The sequence below is a fragment of the Ornithodoros turicata genome, chromosome 5 (genome assembly GCF_037126465.1).
Source record: "Ornithodoros turicata isolate Travis chromosome 5, ASM3712646v1, whole genome shotgun sequence".
NCBI lineage: Eukaryota > Metazoa > Arthropoda > Arachnida > Ixodida > Argasidae > Ornithodoros > Ornithodoros turicata.
The window spans coordinates 11,306,836-11,329,100 of NC_088205.1; the positions used below are offsets into that span (position 1 = coordinate 11,306,836).

The window sequence follows — 22,265 nt, forward strand, 5'->3', positions numbered from 1 at the left end:
ATTCGCAGGTGCCCACTTGACATCTTTCCATGCCGACCATTGCCTTGCCCATTCCCTGCCCATTGTGCCTTGGGGTAGTGGGCCGCACCTTATGTGGCGAATTTCCCCGTTCATTATCATTGATTTATTTGTTGTTGTTGTTGACATCTTTTAACTTTCGGGGCTCTCTCCCCTTTGAACAAACAAACAAACAAAAACAAAAACCTCCCAGATCCTGAAAGTTTAAGAGCCTATCCTGATTCATTGGCCGTTTCTCAGCGGTTGAATCGAGAAATACGAATGCATGCCCTGGATCACACGTTTCGCGCTATTGGTGATGGTGACGAGGAGAATGGGGACGTCGCGCTCTTTGTCTCGTCTGAATGAAAGCTTTTACTATAGCAAGTGCGTCGGCTTTCAACCAGTTGAGACCCGTTTTTTATGTGCTCGCAACTTGTCTTCTACAAAGCTGCTGTTCAGACAAGTGTGATTTACAACGCCTACTTACGTGTCAAAACAGTTCGCCAGAGACGTCTTCCTGCTTTCCGCGTGAACTGCTGCTCAGGATGTTAAGAGCAGTGATCATGACGTTGTGGTGAGCTAAAATTTATGGTTTCTCTTTCGCGAGTGAACGTGGCCTTTGTATTCATATTATTTCGGCAGTCGTCAATTACAGTTGATTAGTCGTCCAAGTAATTAGTGTGACAAGGGTTCCCTCTAGCCGCAGCGTCGTGTATTTGGATAGGGTTGGCCGTTCGTTCTTGTGTTCCAACTTCGCCTGCACATTATTACATAACTATTTCTTGGCCAACAACACGAGCTTGACAAGACGCGAAAACTAAACGTGTGCGCGCGTTGCACATTTTCGTGAGAAGGCTTTAGGAGCGCGAACTCAGTGGGGAACGAAGAACTCAATGCACAAATGACTGTAACTAAAGAACATAAGGTGGGTCCGTGATACTCGACCGGTGTGGATCCAGCGAGCAGCTACCATTATAAAAGACTGGACAGCGGACGCGTTTCGATAATGGGCGCGGTGTCGGCGCGTCCAGCCTCTGTTCCACGTGCGGTGTGCCCGGTTACCTCCATCACGTACTCCTGCTCTGCGGACAGCATACGATCGCGAGCGCGCTCTCGTGGAAACTGCTCTGCAACGCGTCGATCAACGCCAGTTGGACTTGGCCAAAAGTCTCGGGCCATGGTCAGACCCCTCTCATCTGATGCAAGGCCTACGAGTTGTTGCAGAGTCCCTCTCCAACCTTGGACTAATGGACGAACTCTAATAGGACACCTTTCCATCATCATCACTTTCTCATCCCATCCACAAGCGCAATGGGGCAGTGTACCGCCATAACGGCGGGGAATGACCCACTACATCATCATCCCATTTATATATGTGTGTGTGTGGGTCGGCAAAGGGGGGGGATTTGTTTGAAGATGATAAAAAGGAGAAGGGGGAATTTGGAACACGTTATGAAAATTGGAATTCTACATATACACTCCGTAATCTTGAGTTGAGTTGGATTGAGAAGAAAAGAAAAAAATTAAGAAATAGGCACTCATTACGAGAGCCGGCTACTCCAGATCACTTAAGAAAACACAAATGGCTATCTAAAATAAAACCGATGATTGACAAAGACACTCAGTCAGTCACTCACATACACTGTCAGTCACATCCCCTAATATTCTTCGGCTTTTTTCGCAGCTTCTTCGCAATGGCACATAACATTGCAAGGGCCACCCGCCATCGTACGCCGAGGAATGTTGATGACCCCGAGAACGTCGTTGATGACCCAGACCTGGCTGCGAAGTGCGAGACCGTTGCGATGGACGACCGCATCGAGTGTCCCGTTCCTGGCCACAACATGGACGACACGCTGTGCAATCAAGTGGGCTGTTGTGTAAACCGCAATTTCGACCATCAACCGGAATTATGCTTCTTTCCACCCGATTATATGAGGTACAGAGTAATATCCATCGACGATGACAGAGAAACCATCAACATCACGCTAGAAGTCAATAATCCCATGAAGCTGCTTTTAACTGAACACAGTGTTTCAGTATCAGTCTCCTATCACTCCAAGGAAGTGGCCAGGGTTTTGGTGAGAATTTCTTTATATTGTCCTTCTGGCTATGATACACAAAACTGTTCTATAATGCTGGTGCCTCATAGCCGTTACTGCGGGATCACAGGGTCAATCGTGTCCTTTATTGAAGGTTGCATTGTGCCAATAAAACGCCCCCGTGACATTATTACAGTGGACAAGACACTTCTTTCACAAGAATCTTCTGATTGCTGGCATTATGACGCAATGCGGTCAGCATTATGACACAAAGCAGCTATCATGACAGAAGCTTTGACACAACGAAGGTGTTGCGAACTGGTTCTGGTCGCATTTTAACAAAGTTTGGGGACGGGACCTAGTAAGAGTACAGTAGCTTTTCGAACTATCGGCGTATCCCGATCTTCAGCATTTGCGTCAAGCCGATTCATGCATCTTCAGCTGTTCAAGAACCTTACGCTTCGAGGACACTTGAGCAGTCGGCAAGCATACCCCACCGGTGTAAATGTCGCATATCGGTTTTTTTTCTCTCTCTCTCTCTCTTTATCTTTCATTTTAAATCTTCCTCAACGAAGTTGGTATACAGGGATAGCCGGTACCGACCTTGTCGCGACTCTGCCCACTTTTAGCTTCTTGTTCACATGATCACCGTCGTCATCATCATCATTATTCAACAACACTCTGCTGAGTATGTCCTGACGATATTCCTCGGCACATAGAATTCACTGGTAAAAAAAAAAAAGGCACATCATATCGCTTTGCTTTTGGTTAAGATAAGCGGACGAGCAAACGTACATATAATAAGGTAGAAGATTCAATCATGACAAGACAAGAGTCAGAAGTGTTGTCCTGTGTAGTACTCTTATGTGTTCGTCTCCAGGCTTTAAGCCCAAACTAGAGGAAGTTCTGCCGACGTTATGTTTACCCCAGGTCGTTTGCACACTCATTTTATATCGAACGTTGTTCATTCTTTCTTTGCTTTCCTTCCGTGTAAGGTGGACCGTGTGCGACTCCCTGGTGACGAGTACACGTATTTTCCACGGGTGCCCATCCTCGCTAAGGGAGGTGTTTCCGTCGACGACATCATGTACGACGTGGTGCCCTTGACGAACGGAATGCTCAATATCAACAGAAGAGACGAGGGCGGAGGTACAGAGAAGGGCGTGCCAATGTATGATCATTTTTAGTCTTCGCTCGATGGCTGTTTATGTAGACTTCTGTTTATGGAAGCATCAAAAGAGAGTGGCTTGCGTTACGATTTTGGGGATTCAGTCAAGAGAAAGAGAGGTAGAGGGGGTAGGCGGGCCTTAGGTTAGACGCAAGGCCGGCGTCTACGGAGATTCCCCCCATCTAGATGTAGATGAAGATTCCCACATCCCGGAGTAGACGGAGATTCCCCCATCTCATCGTCATCATTGATTGTTGTTGTTGTTGTTGGGCCTATATCGCACAGTATCTTGCACTTCATGTAGGTTTCACACGACCGTCTTTGTCGTCCGTTTCTTTCAAAAACAGAACCTAAAGGCAAATGGAATTTCGCAGGGTACAATAAGTCCGCTTCAGCTCCGTTGTAAACATGTCAAAAAATAAAAAAAAAATAAAAATGTTCACGTGAAACCGGCCTCAGCGCGTTTCTGTACAGTGCCTACCCTTCTTTTTATTGTGTCTTTTCCACAGCTAACCAAGGGACACTCCTTTTATCTCATAATCAGTTTCAGTAGCAACTTCTCGTACATGACATTCGACCAGCATTACAAGCAATTGACGCTGTTTCTTGCGTCGAGAAGCGTCTACGGCTTGGGAACACGTCTGACTCCTTTGCAGCTGCCGATACTTAGTGATTTCTTTCTGTTCAACCGGGAACTGGGACCTGAGGTAAGCGTTTTTTACCCACAAAATCTATTTTGGTGCGATGACGATATACATCCCGTTGCGCTCTGCTTCTTTTCGTTTAACTATACTGACCAATGACTCCGTAACCGATGTGTGGAGAGTTACGGTAGAAATAATAGTACGCGTGTATTATCGTGACCGTCGGAACCCAAACCATAGTTGAAACAACAAAGGCACATATTGTCTGATGACTATCAGAGTCCTCGAACGAGACGTTTGCTAGCGCCTAGGCAGCGCCGTTGTAGCCGTGATGTCACTGGCTCCGGGCTTTTGTTTTAACAGTTTCGCGATGTCGAAGGCTCGCGGAGTCCACATGAGAGAGGCTCGCCTCTAAAACCCTTCGAGCGTCTCCTACAACGCCACACTGACTACAGTTCATGAGAGTCTCGCTTTCCCAGTTGGAAGAGAAGACGTGCGCTGTACGGTACATTGAGCCGGAGCCTATGTAGGACAGTCGTCGTTTCTCGCGTGAAGGAAGGTGGTACCCGAAAGCGTAACCCTGGGTCGACCTTGTACAGAAGCAAATCCCGAGCAGATCCTGTGAGCCAGGAGTTGAAGGGAACCAATTGTTCCTTGAGCTCGTTGAGCATTCGCCCGGCGCCACCCTTGGTGGTAAATGCGTTTTATCTATACCGGTGGCTTGAGTGGGCTTAAACTTTGAGGCACATCTGTTCGTATTACAGAGGGATGGCATGGGTCGAAGCACTCATCCGATGTACATGTGCCTGGAACGTGGAGGGAAAGCGCATGGTGTCTATCTTCACAACAGCAATGCAATGGGTAAAGATTATACAATGTGTCCGTCCACAGAGTGTATGAATATTCCAGATGCGGACAGCAGCCCAACTTCATCATAGACCTAATCGTAGCCTGGACGAGGCATAGAACTATCGACAACAGATGATAGACCAGAAGAACAGGCACAAGCGTTCGTGTGTGTTCCTCTGGTCTTTCTTCTGCACTACAGAGGTTCTGCGCTTCATATCATGCGACGCTTCTCCTACCAACTATACCTCTAATTACTTCTACTACTAGTAATATGCCACTATAGTACTATATACCATTGTTATTCACTGCTTCCACTGTACATATCAGGTTAATGTAACAAATTTTCTTTATATATACAGCTAACATGCTTTTCGGTCACCTGTTGGGAGACTTATTAGTTATGAAGAGCAATTTGGCAGTCATGTGCGAGCCGTTCCCGAATAACCTCAGATATTGGCACAGAGCGAACAGAAAGCATTATTTCACTGACTTCGTTTCATAACAGAAAACAATAAAATTGAGGGTGTGGCGCTATGAAGTGGGCCGGTTGCTCCAGTTCTCCAAATTCGAGCAGGGAAGGTCCACAGAGACACGAAAAAGAGCGGCCGTGGACGAGTGCACTCCAGGGGCAATAATCACAGTCATATCAAATTCATCAAGTTGGCATCTGTGAAAAATCGAACCGCCTTTGAACGGGAAAAACACCTAGGATTATTCAAGTGTGTCCTATAGCAACAGTGCCCCGATTTTATACTAAATGTGGTGAATTCCTGCACATCGTTACCCATGTTTGCCTTCCAGAGGTAAAGCTCAGGCCACAACCATCGGTGACTTTCAAGGCGTATGGAGGCAAATTGGACTTTTATGTCTTTATGGGCCCTACACCTGCCGATGTGGTGCGACAGTACCTGGAACTTGTGGGAAAGCCGACAATGCCTCCGTACTGGGGCTTGGGCTACCACCATTCCCGTCACGGATACGAATCACTCCAAGATATCAGGAACTTCATGTTAAGGAGCTCCCGTGATGCTCTACCCGTAGTAAGTTCGTTACACAACAAGGAATATCGAGAACGGGAAGGTGTTTTTTGTGTTAGTGCAATATGGCGTGAAAAAAGTGTAGATCTCGTCACAGTATAACACCTTGACGCATGTATGGCATATCAGCATCTTAAAGCTTTGTCGTACCTTCTGGCGCTCCACTAGTAGACCTTGTGCTATGGTAGAAGGACATAGAGAATTTCGTCATGATCTATTGGGCAAAAGTAATAGCAAAATATTAGTATGCGAATTAGTATATCCAAGGTCAATTAGTAGGTGAAAGCACGCAGTGCAATGGACGAAGTCTTTCATCTAACAAAGGATAACTTCAATGATTTATATTTGCCTAGACCTTGTAAAGAGCATGGAAGGCAACGAGAACAAGAGTGCGTGCAGCGGCAGCAATCTCTCCTAGCACCTTCTGGCATATTGTGACGTCACATTATACGAACCGTTTTATTGGCTGCCGGGTATCACCTGTTACAGCGAAGAACCAAGGCGGCTGATCGCCTGCACTGTGTCAAACGGAAATGTCAAACGGAGACCCTCTAAATACAACCGCAAAAAGAAAGGATCACTACGCAAACAAAAAGAAAAAAAAGGGCAGCACCTGTTGTCAGATCAGCAAGACTGAAGGCTATCTTGCGCACCAATCCCCGGAACTGCGCGCGGCGCTCGTGCCTCTTGCCCGGACATGTATCCTAGGGCTTGTGATCCTGATGTGTGATCAGGTTAGACTTAAAGTGGATAACCGAAAGTTGAGTTGGACCGTAAGCCAAGTTAGACCGGACGTGGACAACCGGAAGTCGGGTTTAGACCGTCAGTGAACACCCCGAAGTCGGGTTAGACCGGAAAAGGCGCTTAATGCTAACCCATTCCTCCCACATTTACCGCCAAATCGCCAATGAATTTTATTTCTCCAACAGGGGGGGGGGGGGATATGTTTATTAAGAAAAAAGAAAGGAAAGGTTAGCCAGGCAAAGAGCTATTCCGAAAAAAAGGAAAAAAGGGGAAGGGGAAAACGAAAAAGAAAAGGAAGGAGCAAGAAAAAAAAACAAAAAGGCGAATCAAAAAAGCAAAGGAAGGAAAAGAAAAAGGGGCAATCAAACAAAGGAATGAAAGAAAAAAGAAAAACGGGGGAATAAAAAAAAGGAAGGAAAGAGAAACAAAAAGGAAGGAAGGAGAAAGGAAAGGGAAAGAAAACAAGAAACAAAAAGAAAGGAAAAGGAAAGAAAGAAAGAGGAGAATAAACACTAGCCCAACGTTACGTGCAGTTCACGAGTCCTGAGACTCGGAGAAAACCGAGGAGAGCGGCAGTGACAGCCCACTGGTTGGGGTGCAAGACGGGGCCAAGAAGAGCGGCCAACGAAAAGTCGTTACAACCAATCTGGAGCAGACGGCAGCGGAGGGTGTCCGTATGTTGAAGGTGCTGCTGGCAATACAGGAGCTGGTGTGGGATGTCAGCTTCCACTCCACAGACATTACAGTTTGATGAATTTAGCCGGCCCATCTTGAAGAGAAGTGAGGGTGTACGGGCAACATTGAGCCGTAGGCGGTGGAGAAGGGATTCTTCTTTACGGCTGCGGTGGCAAATGATGACGAACTCCGTCAATGGGTCGATAGACCGTAGGAATGAGTTGTAAGTCGTAGTTTCGGCACGGAACTGCAGAGCACATGTGTGCGCCGTGTGTGTGTGTGCTGAGCACTGCCGAGCTGTGTTCTCCAACAGCTATGTAATTCATGTCAGTATTTATGTGTAAGTCATTCTGATGCATATCATTTTATTTGATATTGACATTAGCACGCTTTTGTGTTCTTTTTTTTAGCCCTTTCCCGCTCTTTTAATGTGGGAGTTTGAAGCTCCGAATTTGAGTTTTTTTTTAATTCTGTCTTAGCGCCGCGAAGCAACTGTGGCTATGAGCAGCGTATAGGCGGGGACAGATGGAGAGAGGCCAGCAGGAAGGACTGGGGTTAGTATGCGTCCTGGGGGCTTAATCGCTTCATCGTCGTTACGGTCGTTACAAGCTAACGAGTGGCGGGAAATTTAAAAAGGTGGGCACGTGATAAAACACGTGCACGGCGCTCTTCGCGCGATACGTGAAGGCCATGGTACACGTCACGCGCAATCTGTCACGTGCACACCTTCGTAAATTTCCCGCCACTCGTTAGCTTGTAACGACCGTAACGACGATGAAGCGATTAAGCCCCCTGGACCGACTTCAAATGGACGATATTCGTCTGAAAAATCTGCCGGAAAACCTAGGGAAAACCCCAGACAGCACAGCCGGTTCCGGGATTGGAACACGCGCCCCTCCCAGCCTCAGCGTGTAAAGCGGCCACCCTAACCACAATGCCACGGGAGCTGGTGAATTTGAGGTTCTTCGCATGGAAATCACCTAGCTTTGTCCAGCATTTTGTATCTCATTGGTCGTGATTACAATTTCCTTATGAATATCTTAAAGGGACCATCAAGCGTTCCTCAAAATCTCTGTAACCGTACGTAATGCATTCCTGTGAGCGCTAATGCAATGGCTATGCGGGGTATTAACCGAATATTCATTAGAATAACGGAGACATTAATTGAAAGCCCCGGCAAAGAAAAATAGAAAGAAAAGGGCGATTGCAGCGACCCGACCGCTGCCTGCGCGACGGAGGAAATAAATGAGTCGTCAGAAGCAGGTGCCCTTCCTCAACGGCGAGCTTGCTTGGAGCAACCGAGAAGTGAGCACGTGACGTCAGACCGCTTGTCACCAGCTTGCGCGGCTTAGTTGTTAGCGTGCTTGCCACGTCACGTCGAGACTGGGAGGTACCCGGGTTCGAATCTGTGCTGTCTGGGGTTTTTCCTGGGTTTTCCTCAGACGCTTTCAGACATATGTTTCCTTCGAAGTCGGCCCAGGACGCACATTCCCCATTGCGTCAGTGGTGACGTTGCCCACCTCTGTGAGGCTGACAACGGTGAGCCCTCTCCCCATCACCGCCACCACAGGGCTGCTTGTTGGGTGTGTGTCGAACTACACTCGCGTTGAATGTAATATGGAAAATATCGCATATATTTAAGATAAAGGTCATCCTAGAAAACCCTTTAAATGATCACTACGAAAGCTTCACATCAAAAGCCCTGACTCTCACCCTTCAATTATACCGTAATGGCATGCTGCATCTTTGCTTTCAGGAGTCGGTATGGGTCGGCCACGAAACCTACGCAGATGACCACTTCATCTTCACTCTGTCAGAGAGGTTTCGCGGACTTAAGCAGGTTGTGGGAGAATTGCACAGCAAGAATCAGTATTGCGTCCTGAATTTCGTTAAGTGTCGTTCCTAGAGTGTTACCCAGCCTTAGCGTCTCCAAAATGCCACGCATTTTTGTTAAACTTTTGTAACTTTGTTTTAGCCACCGTTCGTGCGGAAACCTTCCGGTGAGTATCACACTTATGACCAGGGTCTCCAAATGAAGGCGTTCGTCAGGAACTATTCTGGTTTATTTGACCCTCATCATTTGGCCACATGCACTGTAAGGAAAATGCATCTTCCTTTCCGAATATTATCGGCTAGATTAATACGGGGAACACGGGGAACTGTCCATACACTGCTGTATATCCAAAAACAGTTTTTTGGTTAACGGAATACCGTCGGAGGGTTACGACGGGGTACCGCCGGGGAGTCGTGTGAAAGCACAATTTGTTTTATAGCCTTTAGCATGCAATGAGTGCGCAAACTATTTCAATAAACCCAGCAGCTAGTTGTAAATTATAAAAACAAGGATATTAACTGAAATCGCAAAAAAAAAGAAAGAAAAGGCGACTGCAGCGGTCCAACCACTGCCGGAGCGACAGAGAAAATAGATGCGGGCGATGTCTTGGCTTATAGATGGAACTGACCATGCCCACCTTTCTTTTAATATGAGGTAATCACAGGAAGCTAAGAGTAAAGACATCACCGTGGAGCCGCAAGCTGACGTCGTTGACAAACAAAATCGCGTGTACACCGTGGAACACGAGCACAACAGCTATTGTATTCGTGTCCTCTCTGGGCTTTTCGCCCACGCTCCGTCTTCTTCACTATACGGACGACCTATAGTTGCTTCTTCTCATTCCACTTGATCGATCTTCACCGAACTTTATCGAGTTGTACCGAATGTTAACCTATTGTTCCTTCAATACCTGTGTCCAGGTTCAGCGTGGCGTCGATGCTGTGTACGTGGACTTCACAGCTGACGACGCGATGTATTATTGGGGAGCCCAGCTGCGTCTTTTTCATGATGACCTATACTTTGACGGCGCCTGGCTCGTGAGTGCATATTTTTGTACCGTATACATGTATCAAGATATCGGCATATTTATAAATCGGCATATTAAGCCCGACCCGCATGTAGCGACTTTGGTCGCGATCCGCGCGCGTCGTCGTGGGTGCGACGAAGTTTCGACGCGCGGCGCGCAGATTTCATTCGTACATTACATTCGTACATGTTGGGAGGGACTTTGACCAATGAGAGTTGGCGGAGCGATCACGTGATTGAAAAGGCTTCCGTCTTCTCTGGGTAAGGTACACAGGAGTGCCACTCAATGTATTGTTCGGTAGACGAAAGCGTGCTGGGCGAACGCAATGCATCCTGGACAGGTCCTGGTCGCACGTCAGAGCAAACGTCAAGGCACACGTGACCTTAAGGATGGCGGCGCTCATGATCGGCGGCCAAACCGTTTGTAAACAATGCAGTTGTTAGTTTCTGTGCGACGTTTCAGATGTCTTTCGTTCATGGTGATTATTTATACCCAATAATCTCGCAGTGAAAACGCGCAGTTTTGCCCATAAGGCCTCGTACTGTTGACGACTTCCATAGATGTGATGACGACCGCCCGTTAAGACTCACAGAGCCGACGCGATGGAGTTAAACTAAGGAGAGATTGGCTACAATGTTGCGGAAGAAGCACCGCATGCTTTACGCTGGCAAAATATGTTCATCTCTTGGTTTTATGACGACAGAGATATGTCGGTAGGCGGCAAAACGACGTGTACGTGACAAAGACACATGACTCCAAAATGACGTTTTCTATGACGTGCCACCAGGACAAGGTGGCATTTTTGCCAAAGGCGCCCCCTTGGGGGTAGTTACAACAATGGCGGGTTTGTGTCACCACTCTAGTAGGGTAGCCCTACGTGTGCACCGGAGATTGCACATGGGTGGGTAGAAGAAAAAAAAAAAAGAGGCTTCCCGACTGGCGATTGCATTCCATGCGCTTGTGTGTTTCTGCTTTACTCTCGTCGTAAAAAAACGACCGCTTTGAGACATCCGTTCCGAAAGGCACAAAAAAGCTACCCGGAGGTTTTAGGTGTCTTAGTTCAGTGTAGCACGCCGTTTCGTACGCAAGGACATTAGTTTAGCTTACTGAGACCGTAATAGTCAAACCCAAAATAAGTGAACCGTTGACTATACCAACTGCAAGTTCACTGTATGTTTATTACTTTAGCGATAGCCTCGTTATATTTTCAGGCATAACGTCCGTGCATAGACGCCCCTCTGTTACGCGGCAATACCTTCGCTGGGGTCGACGAAATAATGCATGAAACATTTCGTGCAATTGCACCTTTCATTTTTGCAGACGCACACGAATCCACGGTGCTACCACCGTGACGCCTCTCAGTGTGATTCGGCGTCCGACCTCGAGCATCCTTCAGCTAACCCTCCGGAGAGACTCAATTTGCACACTCTGTGCATGGAAGACCAATTCTTCTTCTTGAAGCACTACGACATGCATAACCTTTACGGGTACTACGCAGCCATGATCACACACGAGTGAGTTACGTCAAACACATTAATGCGTGTAAATGCATGTTTGTATTCTTTGATTTCTTGCAGCACAAAAGTAAACGACCTGACAGCTTGACAAATAATCTACTAGTACTAGTAGTACTAACAATTCTAGTAATACCAAGCAACACCCATGGTGGTTTAAAAAGTTATTCAAACAACATACCGGCTTTGTAGTGTAAAGATACTACGGCTGACAACAAATAGAAGGGATTTTGTCCATCATTCCGGGTGCTAGCAGTGGCAACAACAACTACATGAATGACGGCGGCATGAGGTGATACACCGCAACAATGGACCATTTCCATATTCGCGTCGCCCCTGGCGACGGAATGTCGAACGTCGTGTCTTTCTCCCCAATAATGGTGACGCGCTTTTCGGACTGGCACGTTGCGTGGGAAAGCAGGAAGAGAAGATTGGAAGAAGAATGCGGAAAGAGTGATAGCGCATTGTACTCATTACCAGGCCTCAAACGTCCATGTAACCTTGAAACTGATTATCTCCCCACAATGAACATGACAGTCTCCCGCAGGTGGGTCCATAGCGATGTTTTCCACTGAAAGACGGCGGACTCAAGAGCTGGGCATGCGCATACGCTTTGTCGGAAATGGTCCATTACGTTACCTTACGTCAGCGCATGTGGGTTAATATATGAGTTGGATGACGATGAAAAAGATGAGTCGTACACACACGCATGACACACGCAAATGAGATATCACACAGGCGGGTGCGCGGTAACTGATGGCAACGACAAGTTCGTTCATCAGTTTGCTTTCTTCGGTAACCTGTGCACTGTAGCCCTCGCAGCCTTTTGCAATCGGCCACCTGCGCCATCGGAGGCGGCGTGCGCTCGGTGAATTTCACATTGATTCGTTCTTTGATACAGAGCTGGACACAAGTTTACGGAACGCGCGAGCGATGCGTTTTCTCGGCGGCGCGACACCCTAGAGGCGGGCGGAAGGGAGCTCTCGTTCACTCGTTCAGAGGGCGGACAGGTGTGGGGCGGTAGGGACACCAATACGAACGACTTCGTGAGCACATTCAAGTGATACCGAAACTACCGCCGTGTGTCGCAACCAGTGCATCCCGCCCCCCGAACCCTTTGAACGAGTGAACTCGACCGCACCGTCCGGCAGCTGGGACGTCTCTTTTTTCCAACAGTTGGGGAATCTATTTAGGTGGCAGGAAAAGACAGCCAGAAAATTGCTATTCCTTACTAAACAGATGCTTAGCGGGTGCATCCCATCATCCCATGCGTGTGTTTGTGTGTGTGTTTTACAATATACCTCCACATTCCACAAATGACATTGAATGGCGCTGGACGTCATGAACACGAAGCGCAATGTACTCCTTAAACTATTCTGTAACAAACCTAACTTACAGGAAGAAATGAGATGAGATTTAATATGACAGGAAACCCTGCTTACGTACTTCACGCCCTGCTTATACCCCATTGAGCTGCGCGACGGTCTATGTCACAAGTCACATGATGGGCCCTGCCAGGGGGACAGGTGACGGCGCGACCTACACTCCTCCTCCTTCCCTCGCTCTCCGACACCCTCACTCCAAGACTGGATGATTTTGGTGTGCAAAACAGAGGTCACTCTCGTGCGCTGCTCGTCTTTCTTTCGCTGGAGCTCATCTTCTTGGTTGCAGGTCATGCAAAAAAGAATACCTCATTCCTTCCTTTTGTCGCCATTCGAGTTGGTGGACTGACCACTGTTACGTGCCGTCTCAGTCTAGGTCGCCTCTCCTATGTAGTGAGGAAGTTATATGCATATAACGTACAACATATTTTTAATGGGCACAATGCTCGTTCTCCGCCTTTACCCTTCCTCAGTAGAAAGTGAGCGACGTCCCAGCCGCTCAAGTGTTTTGTGCTGAAGCATTTTTCTAAGGTACAAAGATTGCTTGTCCATTCCGGGTCTACAAACAACTGTGCAACAACAGGGCTATGGTGCACCATTTTTACAAGCGGCCTTTCATCATGACCGGAACTACTTTCGCTGGCCAGGGCAAGTGGTCGGGCCAGTGGACGGGCGAATCGAACTCAACTTGGGAAAGCATGCGGGAATCCATACCAAGTGAGTACTGCGACGAACAAATTAGAGAAGCACGAAAGTGCAAAGATTTCTCCCCGCGGGCTCTCTTTCTCTTACTCTCCTTCTCGAGAGGCAGGGGCAATGCAGAGAGGTCTCGGATTGGTTCCCTCGAACGAGCTTCCGCGATGATTAGATGAATTGTTTGCGGAGACCAATAAAAGTGCTCTCCGCATCGTTGGCCTTGTTGAGAAGGAGAGTGAAAGCGTGAACCGCATGTTCGCTCACTCATAAATCACGAACGATGCGAGAGATGACTCTCGTTCCTTTTGAGTTGATGTCAACGTAACGGCATCTTTCGATACACAAGGAGAATGTTTTACAGTTTAGTGCCCTCTTTAAAATAGTTCACGAGAGTAAGAGAGTTGTCGAAACAGACATCTGAGCGTGTTTGAAGTATGTACAAGATCACGAGGACAGTGCAGGACTCAAGTCTTCACCGTATTGTGTGTTCAACGAACTGACCCCTTCCTAGGAAGGAAGGTTCATGAGTTATATCCTCTTTTTCTGTTCCTTTACGTCACTCATACTTCAGTGATCCTGACATCAAACCTGCTGGGGATGCCTTTCGTGGGTGCTGACATATGTGGTACAAATGGGAACGCTACGCCGTCTCTGTGTGCTCGGTGGCACGCCCTGGGTGCCTTCTACCCGTTTGCCAGGAACCACAACGGCAAGGGCTTCGTGGTGAGGAGGCATCGATCAAAAATTGGTGGGACTCTCTCCGGAGGTCTGCGATGACGTAGAATTTACTTTGGGAACTTTCTTGTTAGTTGTGGCAATGAGTTAATGACTTTGACTGTTATGTAGCAATACGAATTGGCAGTTCTGAATTGGAGAACCTCTCGCCGACGACGTTAACGGGACTTGCTTGGAGATCGAGCGTGTTCTAGAATCTAGAGCACTGGAAGCAAACTTGTGGAGCAGCAGGTTGTAGGTTGCGTTGTAGCTTGCTCTTGCAGCTTTTCTGGCAACACTTTTGCTTGCATTTTCTAAAGTCGAGGCGTTATATGAAATTTCTTGAGTGTCAGTCTCGTAAGCGATTGTTAGTCGTAAATTCTACGTAAAAAAGAAAATAAATGAAGAACAGTTATTTCGCAACCGAGTTCCTATTTTCACGTTATTTTGAGATGTACTGTCGAGTCAAGTACGTTGCCGTACTGTGTACTGAAATACTGGTGTCCTGTTTTCCTCAAGGACCAAGACCCAGCTGCACTGTTCATCTCGGATCAAGTTCGCAGCCCGCTTAGGACACGCCTTGAACTGTTACCATATTTGTACACGCTGTTCTACAGGAACAGTGTCCACGGTGAACCTGTCATGAGACCGCTCTTCTATGAGTACGTAAGGAATGCACTTTACACACCTAAATAAATGAACGATGGGAGAGGACTAGATGACGGCGTGATGCATACTAAGAAAAACCGGAGCAAATACAGCTTCCAGTCCCCTAGTTGCTACCCATTTTAACCCCTTGATCCACAATCTACTCCCAAGCACGACAAACGGTCCTTAGACTTCGCATAAAAACCCGCGCATTTAGTCCGAAAAGAGACTACTGGTTGTGCTAGTTCATCTGGTTCCCCTAAGTACTAAAATGAATGCTTTTCTCAAATACTGTTACTGCAACTTCCTCGCTGTAGCTACTTTCAAAATAGTATGCCTTAATATTCGACATGCTTATTTCTTATTATATCATTCAGACTCCCGAGTTATTCTCAGACATGTGTATCTTCGAACGATTAGGTGGCGGGTTGAGAGGTGGAAATGGCTCAACGCGAGATAGAGACTCCATCAGGAACCAGGAACCAATTTATAGCAGTGTTATAGCAGTGCTCTTCTGCCCTTCAAGAGTTGAACTTACGATCATAGTATGTAACTCATTGCCCTGCATTTTTTTTTTGCTCCTGCAGGTTCCCTGAAGACCAGCGCACGCACAACATCGACACCCAGTTCATGTGGGGACCGGCTCTACTCATCAACCCTATACTCTATCCTGTACGAATCGAACTGATTTTATTAGTCAGTTAACCACTTAATATTGCTACCGTTTATCCGTCCGACTGTAAACCGCACAAGCATAATTCATTTTCTCTCTGTTTCTTTTTTCTTTTTTTTTCTCGGTACTATTTCGCAGTGCAATGCGTGCATGACGAAGTGAACCACATCAATCCAAGTGCGGCAATCAATTTTGAGGATATGCAAAATCGAAACAGAGTTTTTAAATTTTCTTTAGGACCTGATTTTTTTGTTTCCTCGCAGGACGTGACCGGCATGGCTCCATACATTCCGCGGGAAGTATGGTTCGACTATTACACAGGGGAGCCCGTGCTAAGGTACCAAGGAACGAAAGGGGAATGTGATGCTAAGTCTGTTGACATCTGCATCCTCATTCGTTGGGGGTACGTCATTCCAATACAGGAACCTGGTTTGACTACAGCTGAGAGGTAAACACCTTACTTGTAACATTACTCATTTGCAATTCAAGTCAATTCAAGTATAGCAGTCGTGGAAAAAGGCCAGACAGCGGCGCGATTCTAACTACGCACTTCTCGATTGCCGATCGAATGGTTACTCTAGCGGAGGTAGTCTAAGTACATGACAGTCACTTCTGTGACAGCCCCCATGTTTATACACCTACACAACTTCACTGCGAAGAACCTCTGAATATAAGTATCTCGGCATCAGTCTAACATGCGACCTCTGCAGGGCCTCACACATCAACTCCGACGGTCGTGACTCAAGCAAATAAATCCCTAGGCTCTATTAAGCGTCACCTGCACCTGGCCTCATCTGAAACGAAGTCTCTCGCCTGCACAACCTTAGTTCTACCACAGCTGGAATAGTATGCCTCTACAATCTGGAACCCATTCCAACATCTCTTAATCGACAAGGTAGAAACTGGACAGAACAGAGCAGCGGTTCATTGATCGTTATTATAATCCGTTTTCCAGCGTCTCAGTCATTAAAGCCCAGTTCTCCCTTACTTCTGCGATTACCAGACGAAAGGTCTCAGGCCTGGCGTTCTTTCATAAGTTATATTACCGGTAGCCCTCTTCCTCGTCCCACATACTGTCAACCCCGCCACAAGTTATTTCCAAGACATGATCACCCGCAACAAGTACTTGCTCCACCTACGCGAACGAAAAACTTCCTCTACTCTCCGCACCAGCTGATGGTGTCAAACTGGAATGATCTTCCTGCCCACATAGCATCAGAACAAAATATATCCTCATTTATTTCCAAGTGCTATGACCATTTTGAGAACGAATGAATTTCTTTGTGTTGAGTGAACGAATTTTGTGTATTTATGTATACATTGTTTTTGGAATTTGTCTTTTATGGGTACAAAACTCTTCAAAAGGGTCTTTAAAGAAAACAAATTAAATTAGTGCACTGAACCAGAACTCTATACGCTGGTATATGCTTTTCGACAACTTACCAAGGAGCCTCATTGAAATATTGGGACATGTCCTCACTTAAGGCTGATGCCAGCGTGGCGCAATTGGTTAGCGCACTCTACCGGCAATCAAGAGGTGCATGGTTGGCTTCCCGCTGTCTGGCAATTGATTGATTGATTTGTAACAGAAAAAACGGAGATCTTAGTCCCAAGCCACTCCTGACTGGCTACTCCAGCACGCGTTATTTAGTGCTCGTTACATGTAAAACAAATGAAGGGAAAGAAGGGTGGGGAAGAAAGGAAAACTATACAAATCTATACAGATGCAAGGTTCTCTTAATACAGCTTTGTTTTAAGCAGTAACTCTGTGCACCGTCATATTTCTCGAGCATTACTGACAGGTCTACCGTAACACATTACGGAACAATGCACAGTCATATTCTAGTTTCTTGAGTTCTTCTGCTTTGGCAAATACTTTTAAAACGAAGTTTCGAGGGACCGTGCTGACATTTTCGCCAGGTGGCCCTTATAAATGGGACATCTTTAAATGGGGGGGGGGGAATATGTTTAATGCAAAGTAAGAAAAAAGGGAAGGGAAAGGTTAGCCACGGTGTGGGCTTGCTATTCCCTAATGCTTTCAAGCAAACAGAAGAAAACAGCTGGGATACAGAAAATTATCAAAAAATACAGAAGGAACAGCTCCTTCACTAATCGTTGCGCATAGGACGCATCAGAGAATGCCCAGGAGTTCAGATTCCCGAAGGAATCGTGTCAGCGCAGACGTGACTATCTATGCGACCTTCTGTATACCTGTTCTGGAACTTCTGAAACGGAACTTCTACAGGGTGTTTGCTGTAACGTGTCGCTGAATTATATTACAAATATCTAGCCGTTGTACAAGGATGCCGCATGCTGCATTGGTTGCTGCGGCACTTTTGCCACCAGCAAAAACCGATTTTGTCAATTTTCAACTGGAATAAATTGAATTTTTAAAGTTCGCCTCGCTAATTTGCCAAGTCAACCCCACGTTTATTGAACGGAAATGAAAAGCGCATGTTCGATTTACCCCGAAACATCACTGAAGGTATCCAGCACCACAGCGGAAGCACAAGATAAACAAAAAAATGCAAACACCGCCGTTTTGGGACTCGCAAGTTGCAGGGCGCGAGTATTTCAGCGCCATACGGGCCGTCGTTGCTCCATCCCCCTGACATTGCTTCGCCACACAAAATCTGCTGCATAATTCAGGTCACGCCTTCATTTTCACCTGACGCTTCTGTCGTTCCATATCTCAAAGGGAGAATCGCGGCGAAGGAATGTCAGTGGGATGGAGCAATGACGGCCCGCATGGCGCTGAAATACGCGCGCCCTGCAACTTACGAGTCAAAATGGCGTTTTTTTTTGCATTTTTATTTCTTGAGTTTCCGCTGTGGCGTTGAATGCCTTTAGTGATGTTTCGAGACAAATCGAACATGCGCTTTCCATTTCCGTTGAAAAAACGTGGGGTTGACTTGGCAAATTAGCGAAATCAATTTTAAAATTTCATTTTATTGCAGTTGCAAATTGACAAAGTCGGTCTCTCGTGGTGGCAAATCTGCCGCAAAGACCAATGCAGCACATCCTCGTACAAAGTCTAGATTTTTTAAATATAATTCAGGGACATGTTACAACTTGACATGTAGCGTGAAGAGCTACCTGTCCTTTTTCTTTTCGTCCTCAATGGAGATGACATGATAAGATGTATGGGTAGATGAGCCACATCCTGGCGCTTATTCTCGTATACTGGATTTTGTTCACGAAGCCGGAAGAAGGAGTTTCGATTGATCGTTGCACTTGCGCCCGGCAATAATGCGACAGGAGAACTTTTCTGGGATGACGGAATATCAGCGGGTGAGTTCAAGGTTCCTTGACTTACGGTTAAACTCGACTGACTGTACCATCAACCCTCGGAAAGCTGGTCTAGCCGCGGAGTTTACCTTCGAGATGTGAACAGAATGTATCTGGTGAAAGTGAGGACGAGGAAAATTGTTTATTTACAAGCATTGGAGCTGGATATGAAAGTGAATTCATCTAGTGAATTCGATCAAAAAAATCGGAAATGATACATTGTTATGTAAGAAAGAGATGAAACAAAGCGCATAAACTAAAGCATGACTTCTAACTGCCGTGTCAAACACTCCGTTCCGCCATATTGGTGACCTCACGGTCAACATATTCGCCTATGAACAGACTTGTGCCTGTTACTCGAAAAAAGTAACTGATTGTAGTTACCATTACCTCTATGCAAAAAGTAATTGATTACCGTTACCAATTACTTGATTCCAAATGTAACTGAGTAAAGAGTAGAAAAGTAACGCGTTACTCCGGTCGTTACTGGTCATTCCAGCAAATTATACCCGTCTTTGCGTGCCTTTGACAAAAAAAAAAAGAAAGAAAGGAAAATATCCAACAGCGCAACAGCTGAAATAACACGAAAAACAAAAACATGCAGGACAGGTAGATCTGTACGTCTACTGTACTTATCACTCGGGAAGACGTTGACCCGATTGTGGAAGAGCATCGCGTTGAACTTCCCCGTGACTCACTAAACCTCGTATGCTCCAGGTACCACCACTCTGGATTAGGAAGAGATTAGGAAGAGATTAGGGAGACAGACCTTGTAATTGCAGAACGTTATTACAATGACCTCAGCTTGCTGTAGTAGAAGACCCAACAAAGGCTGATGGCACAATGGGCTTGACTTGGGGCAGAACATCTGAACGACAAGCTAATCTCTGCCGGAAAAGTAATCAATTACTGAGTAATCGATTACTCGGACAAGTAATTGATTACTCCAAAAATTGCTTTCACAGTAAAGTAACTGATTGCTCGAACAACTACTCAAAGAAGTAATTGATTACAAGTAACGCAATTACTAGTAACGCGTTACGCACAAGTCGGCGCCCATATCCAACTACCTGTAGAGGCGCTCGCGTCGTCCTCAAGGTGGCGGAGAAAAGAATGTACAAGAAGGACAAAGAGGGTGAGTTGGTACTAGTTCTGATCAGCTTGACTGCTTGAGGGAGAAAAGAATGATTGCCAATGAATAAATCAGTCTGCTTGGCTCCTATGTTTTGTATCGCCACCTACATATTTTTTTTCCCCAATTCCAACTAATTTTTTCATCGTTTTCCTTTCCTAATTCCTAACTCCAACCCCAACCTGCTTCATGCCTTCTTCTACGAGATACGCTTCAAGAATTGTACAAATAGTATAACTCGCGCGTGGTTCTCGCTTTCTTTGTTGTTTTTGTTCACGCCGCTCTGTGAATGTATATTTTTCCCCTTCGCCTTCTCGACATGAAATATTCTCCGCAGTAATTTTTTCATCGTTTTTCTTTTCTAATTCCTAACTCCAACCCCAACCTGCTTCATGCCTTCTTCTACGAGATACGCTTCAAGAATTGTACAAATAGTATAACTCGCGCGTGGTTCTCGCTTTCTTTGTTGTTTTTGTTCACGCCGCTCTGTGAATGTATATTTTTCCCCTTCGCCTTCTCGACATGAAATATTCTCCGCAGTAATTTTTTACTGCGGAGTTGAGCAGCGTTCTTGTTGTTTGAGTTGTGTAATCCGGAAAATTCCATCACACACGAAGGGAAGGTGCGGCAGCTTGGTGTCACCGCGAAATATATCTGTCGTCTGTTTCGGATGGGGTCCGCGAGGTGGCGAGCGGCCAGTTGGAGGAGCCGTTGTCGGCGGCGCGATTACCCCGGAACAAGCGGTAAACACACGGAACATTAATGTTAGAATCTTTCAGTTGTTGCACAGAAGAAAGCATTGCTCGAGGCATGCCTCAAACGTTATTTGCATAAAATATTTCGAAATGTTTGCGTGATGCACGATGAGTGAAGTTCCACTGTCACATTGTTCACGTCTACGCTTTCGTTAGGGAGGCCCTCTGGCCGTTCATGGGCACTAGAAAAATAGAAATAAATAAATAAATAAATAATAACAGTGTGCGTTTTTGTCTCGCAGACACCATAGGGACGGGCAACTACACGCTCTATAGCTTTAAAGTGATACAGGTAAGTTCTCGTTCACTGTCAGTTTTTCTCTTTTTATAATGGCGAGTTAAAAGACAGCTCTATGGAAAGCTTAAAAGACTAGCTTGCCAAACATTGCAAATGAAGGCAAGTCACAGTGCGATACACCTGTAACATTCACGAGCATAGATTCGCATCTATCACCTGCACTGTTACCTATATTAGTGTCATCGTCTTATTTTTTGTTTCTATGGATCCGTGAGCTTTGCTGTGTAATGCAAAGCACGAAACAATCATAATGCCACTGCAGGGCTTTTTACGTTTCCCGTACGTTTCAGAAGTTTAAAGGGACGGTCGGTGTCATTTTGTCGGTGACCGATGACCACGGTGTCGAAAATCCCACGCGAAATAGTGGTGTAGTTTCACTGTTATTCGACGGAATACGTGACAAGAGCAGAAGCCGGATGTTGAGAGTATGCCGAAATTCCCTCCCTGGAAAATCGAGAAAACGTCATTCTGTCACCGGCCAATCATGGCACGCCTTTGAGAAATGGAATCCCGCGGCCGCGCTGGCGCAGAGTAACAGGGCGCCTGGACGGCGCCTTTCCTGCGCTAGGGGCCGGCATCTCACGCCTCCGTTTACGGAGTGACGTCATGCATCTGGAGGTTCGGCAGTTGCGGAAGCAGGGCTGATCTCTAAATTTCGTTTATTTAATATCTAAGCACTTTCCGCACGAAAAATTAGCTGAGCAGAATGTTGGCCGATGCCTGCTTCTTTTAGTTACCGCGACAAGCAGCACTTGTTAAGAAACAATACATTTCGGCGTTCCATGCATGTCTTTCAGAGTCGACTTGTTGCAGACCTCGTTAACCATGGCTACGAAACCGGCTTGAAGTTGGTGGCCATCAAGGTCTTGGGTGTGCTGGAGGAACCAGAAGCAGTTAAGATAAACGATGTTACTACCACATATACCTATAACGGGGAATCCATGGTAAGGTAACACTGCTATCTCGTTTGTGGGGTACACGCATGTTCTTCGTGTTTTCAAGGTTTTGAACATCGACACTCACGGCTTGATCATGGATGAGAGCTTCACCGCGACCTGGTGACGATGGCTGGAACTACAGCTCTATAAGGGTAGTCCCGTGGGTCGGCGAGATATTGTTTTTTTTTCTTTTTCTTATTAAAACCT

The 22,265-nt window shown here is 46.3% G+C and overlaps 1 protein-coding gene across 2 annotated transcripts; it reads left to right on the forward strand.

Annotated features, from left to right (window-relative positions):
• Positions 1–467: 467 nt before the first annotated feature.
• On the forward strand, positions 468–22,265 carry LOC135394012 (lysosomal alpha-glucosidase-like). Of its 2 annotated transcripts, XM_064624431.1 has the most exons (19): positions 468–574; positions 1,685–2,081; positions 3,038–3,213; positions 3,755–3,917; positions 4,619–4,715; positions 5,505–5,743; positions 8,916–9,047; positions 9,135–9,254; positions 9,914–10,030; positions 11,341–11,534; positions 13,500–13,633; positions 14,184–14,335; positions 14,846–14,988; positions 15,562–15,646; positions 15,911–16,095; positions 18,850–18,938; positions 21,065–21,114; positions 21,918–22,064; positions 22,123–22,265. In XM_064624431.1, the coding sequence occupies exons 1-19, from the start codon at positions 546–548 to the stop codon at positions 22,180–22,182; spliced, it is 2,709 nt and encodes a 902-aa protein (XP_064480501.1). In that variant the 5' UTR covers positions 468–545; the 3' UTR covers positions 22,183–22,265. The 2 variants fall into 2 exon arrangements, with proteins under 2 accessions (XP_064480501.1, XP_064480502.1); XM_064624432.1 differs by lacking the exons at positions 18,850–18,938; positions 22,123–22,265 and having other exon boundaries at positions 21,918–22,001.

What these genes read in the sequence shown, in the direction of transcription:
- LOC135394012 (XM_064624431.1), top strand. Translation starts at nt 546, where the DNA reads ATGTTAAGAGCAGTGATCATGACGTTGTG. An exon ending in GCAGTGATCATGACGTTGTG is followed by an intron (nt 575 to 1,684) that starts GTGAGCTAAAAT and finishes CTTTTTTCGCAG; the next exon opens with CTTCTTCGCAATGGCACATA. An exon ending in CCCGTGATGCTCTACCCGTA is followed by an intron (nt 5,744 to 8,915) that starts GTAAGTTCGTTA and finishes CTTTGCTTTCAG; the next exon opens with GAGTCGGTATGGGTCGGCCA.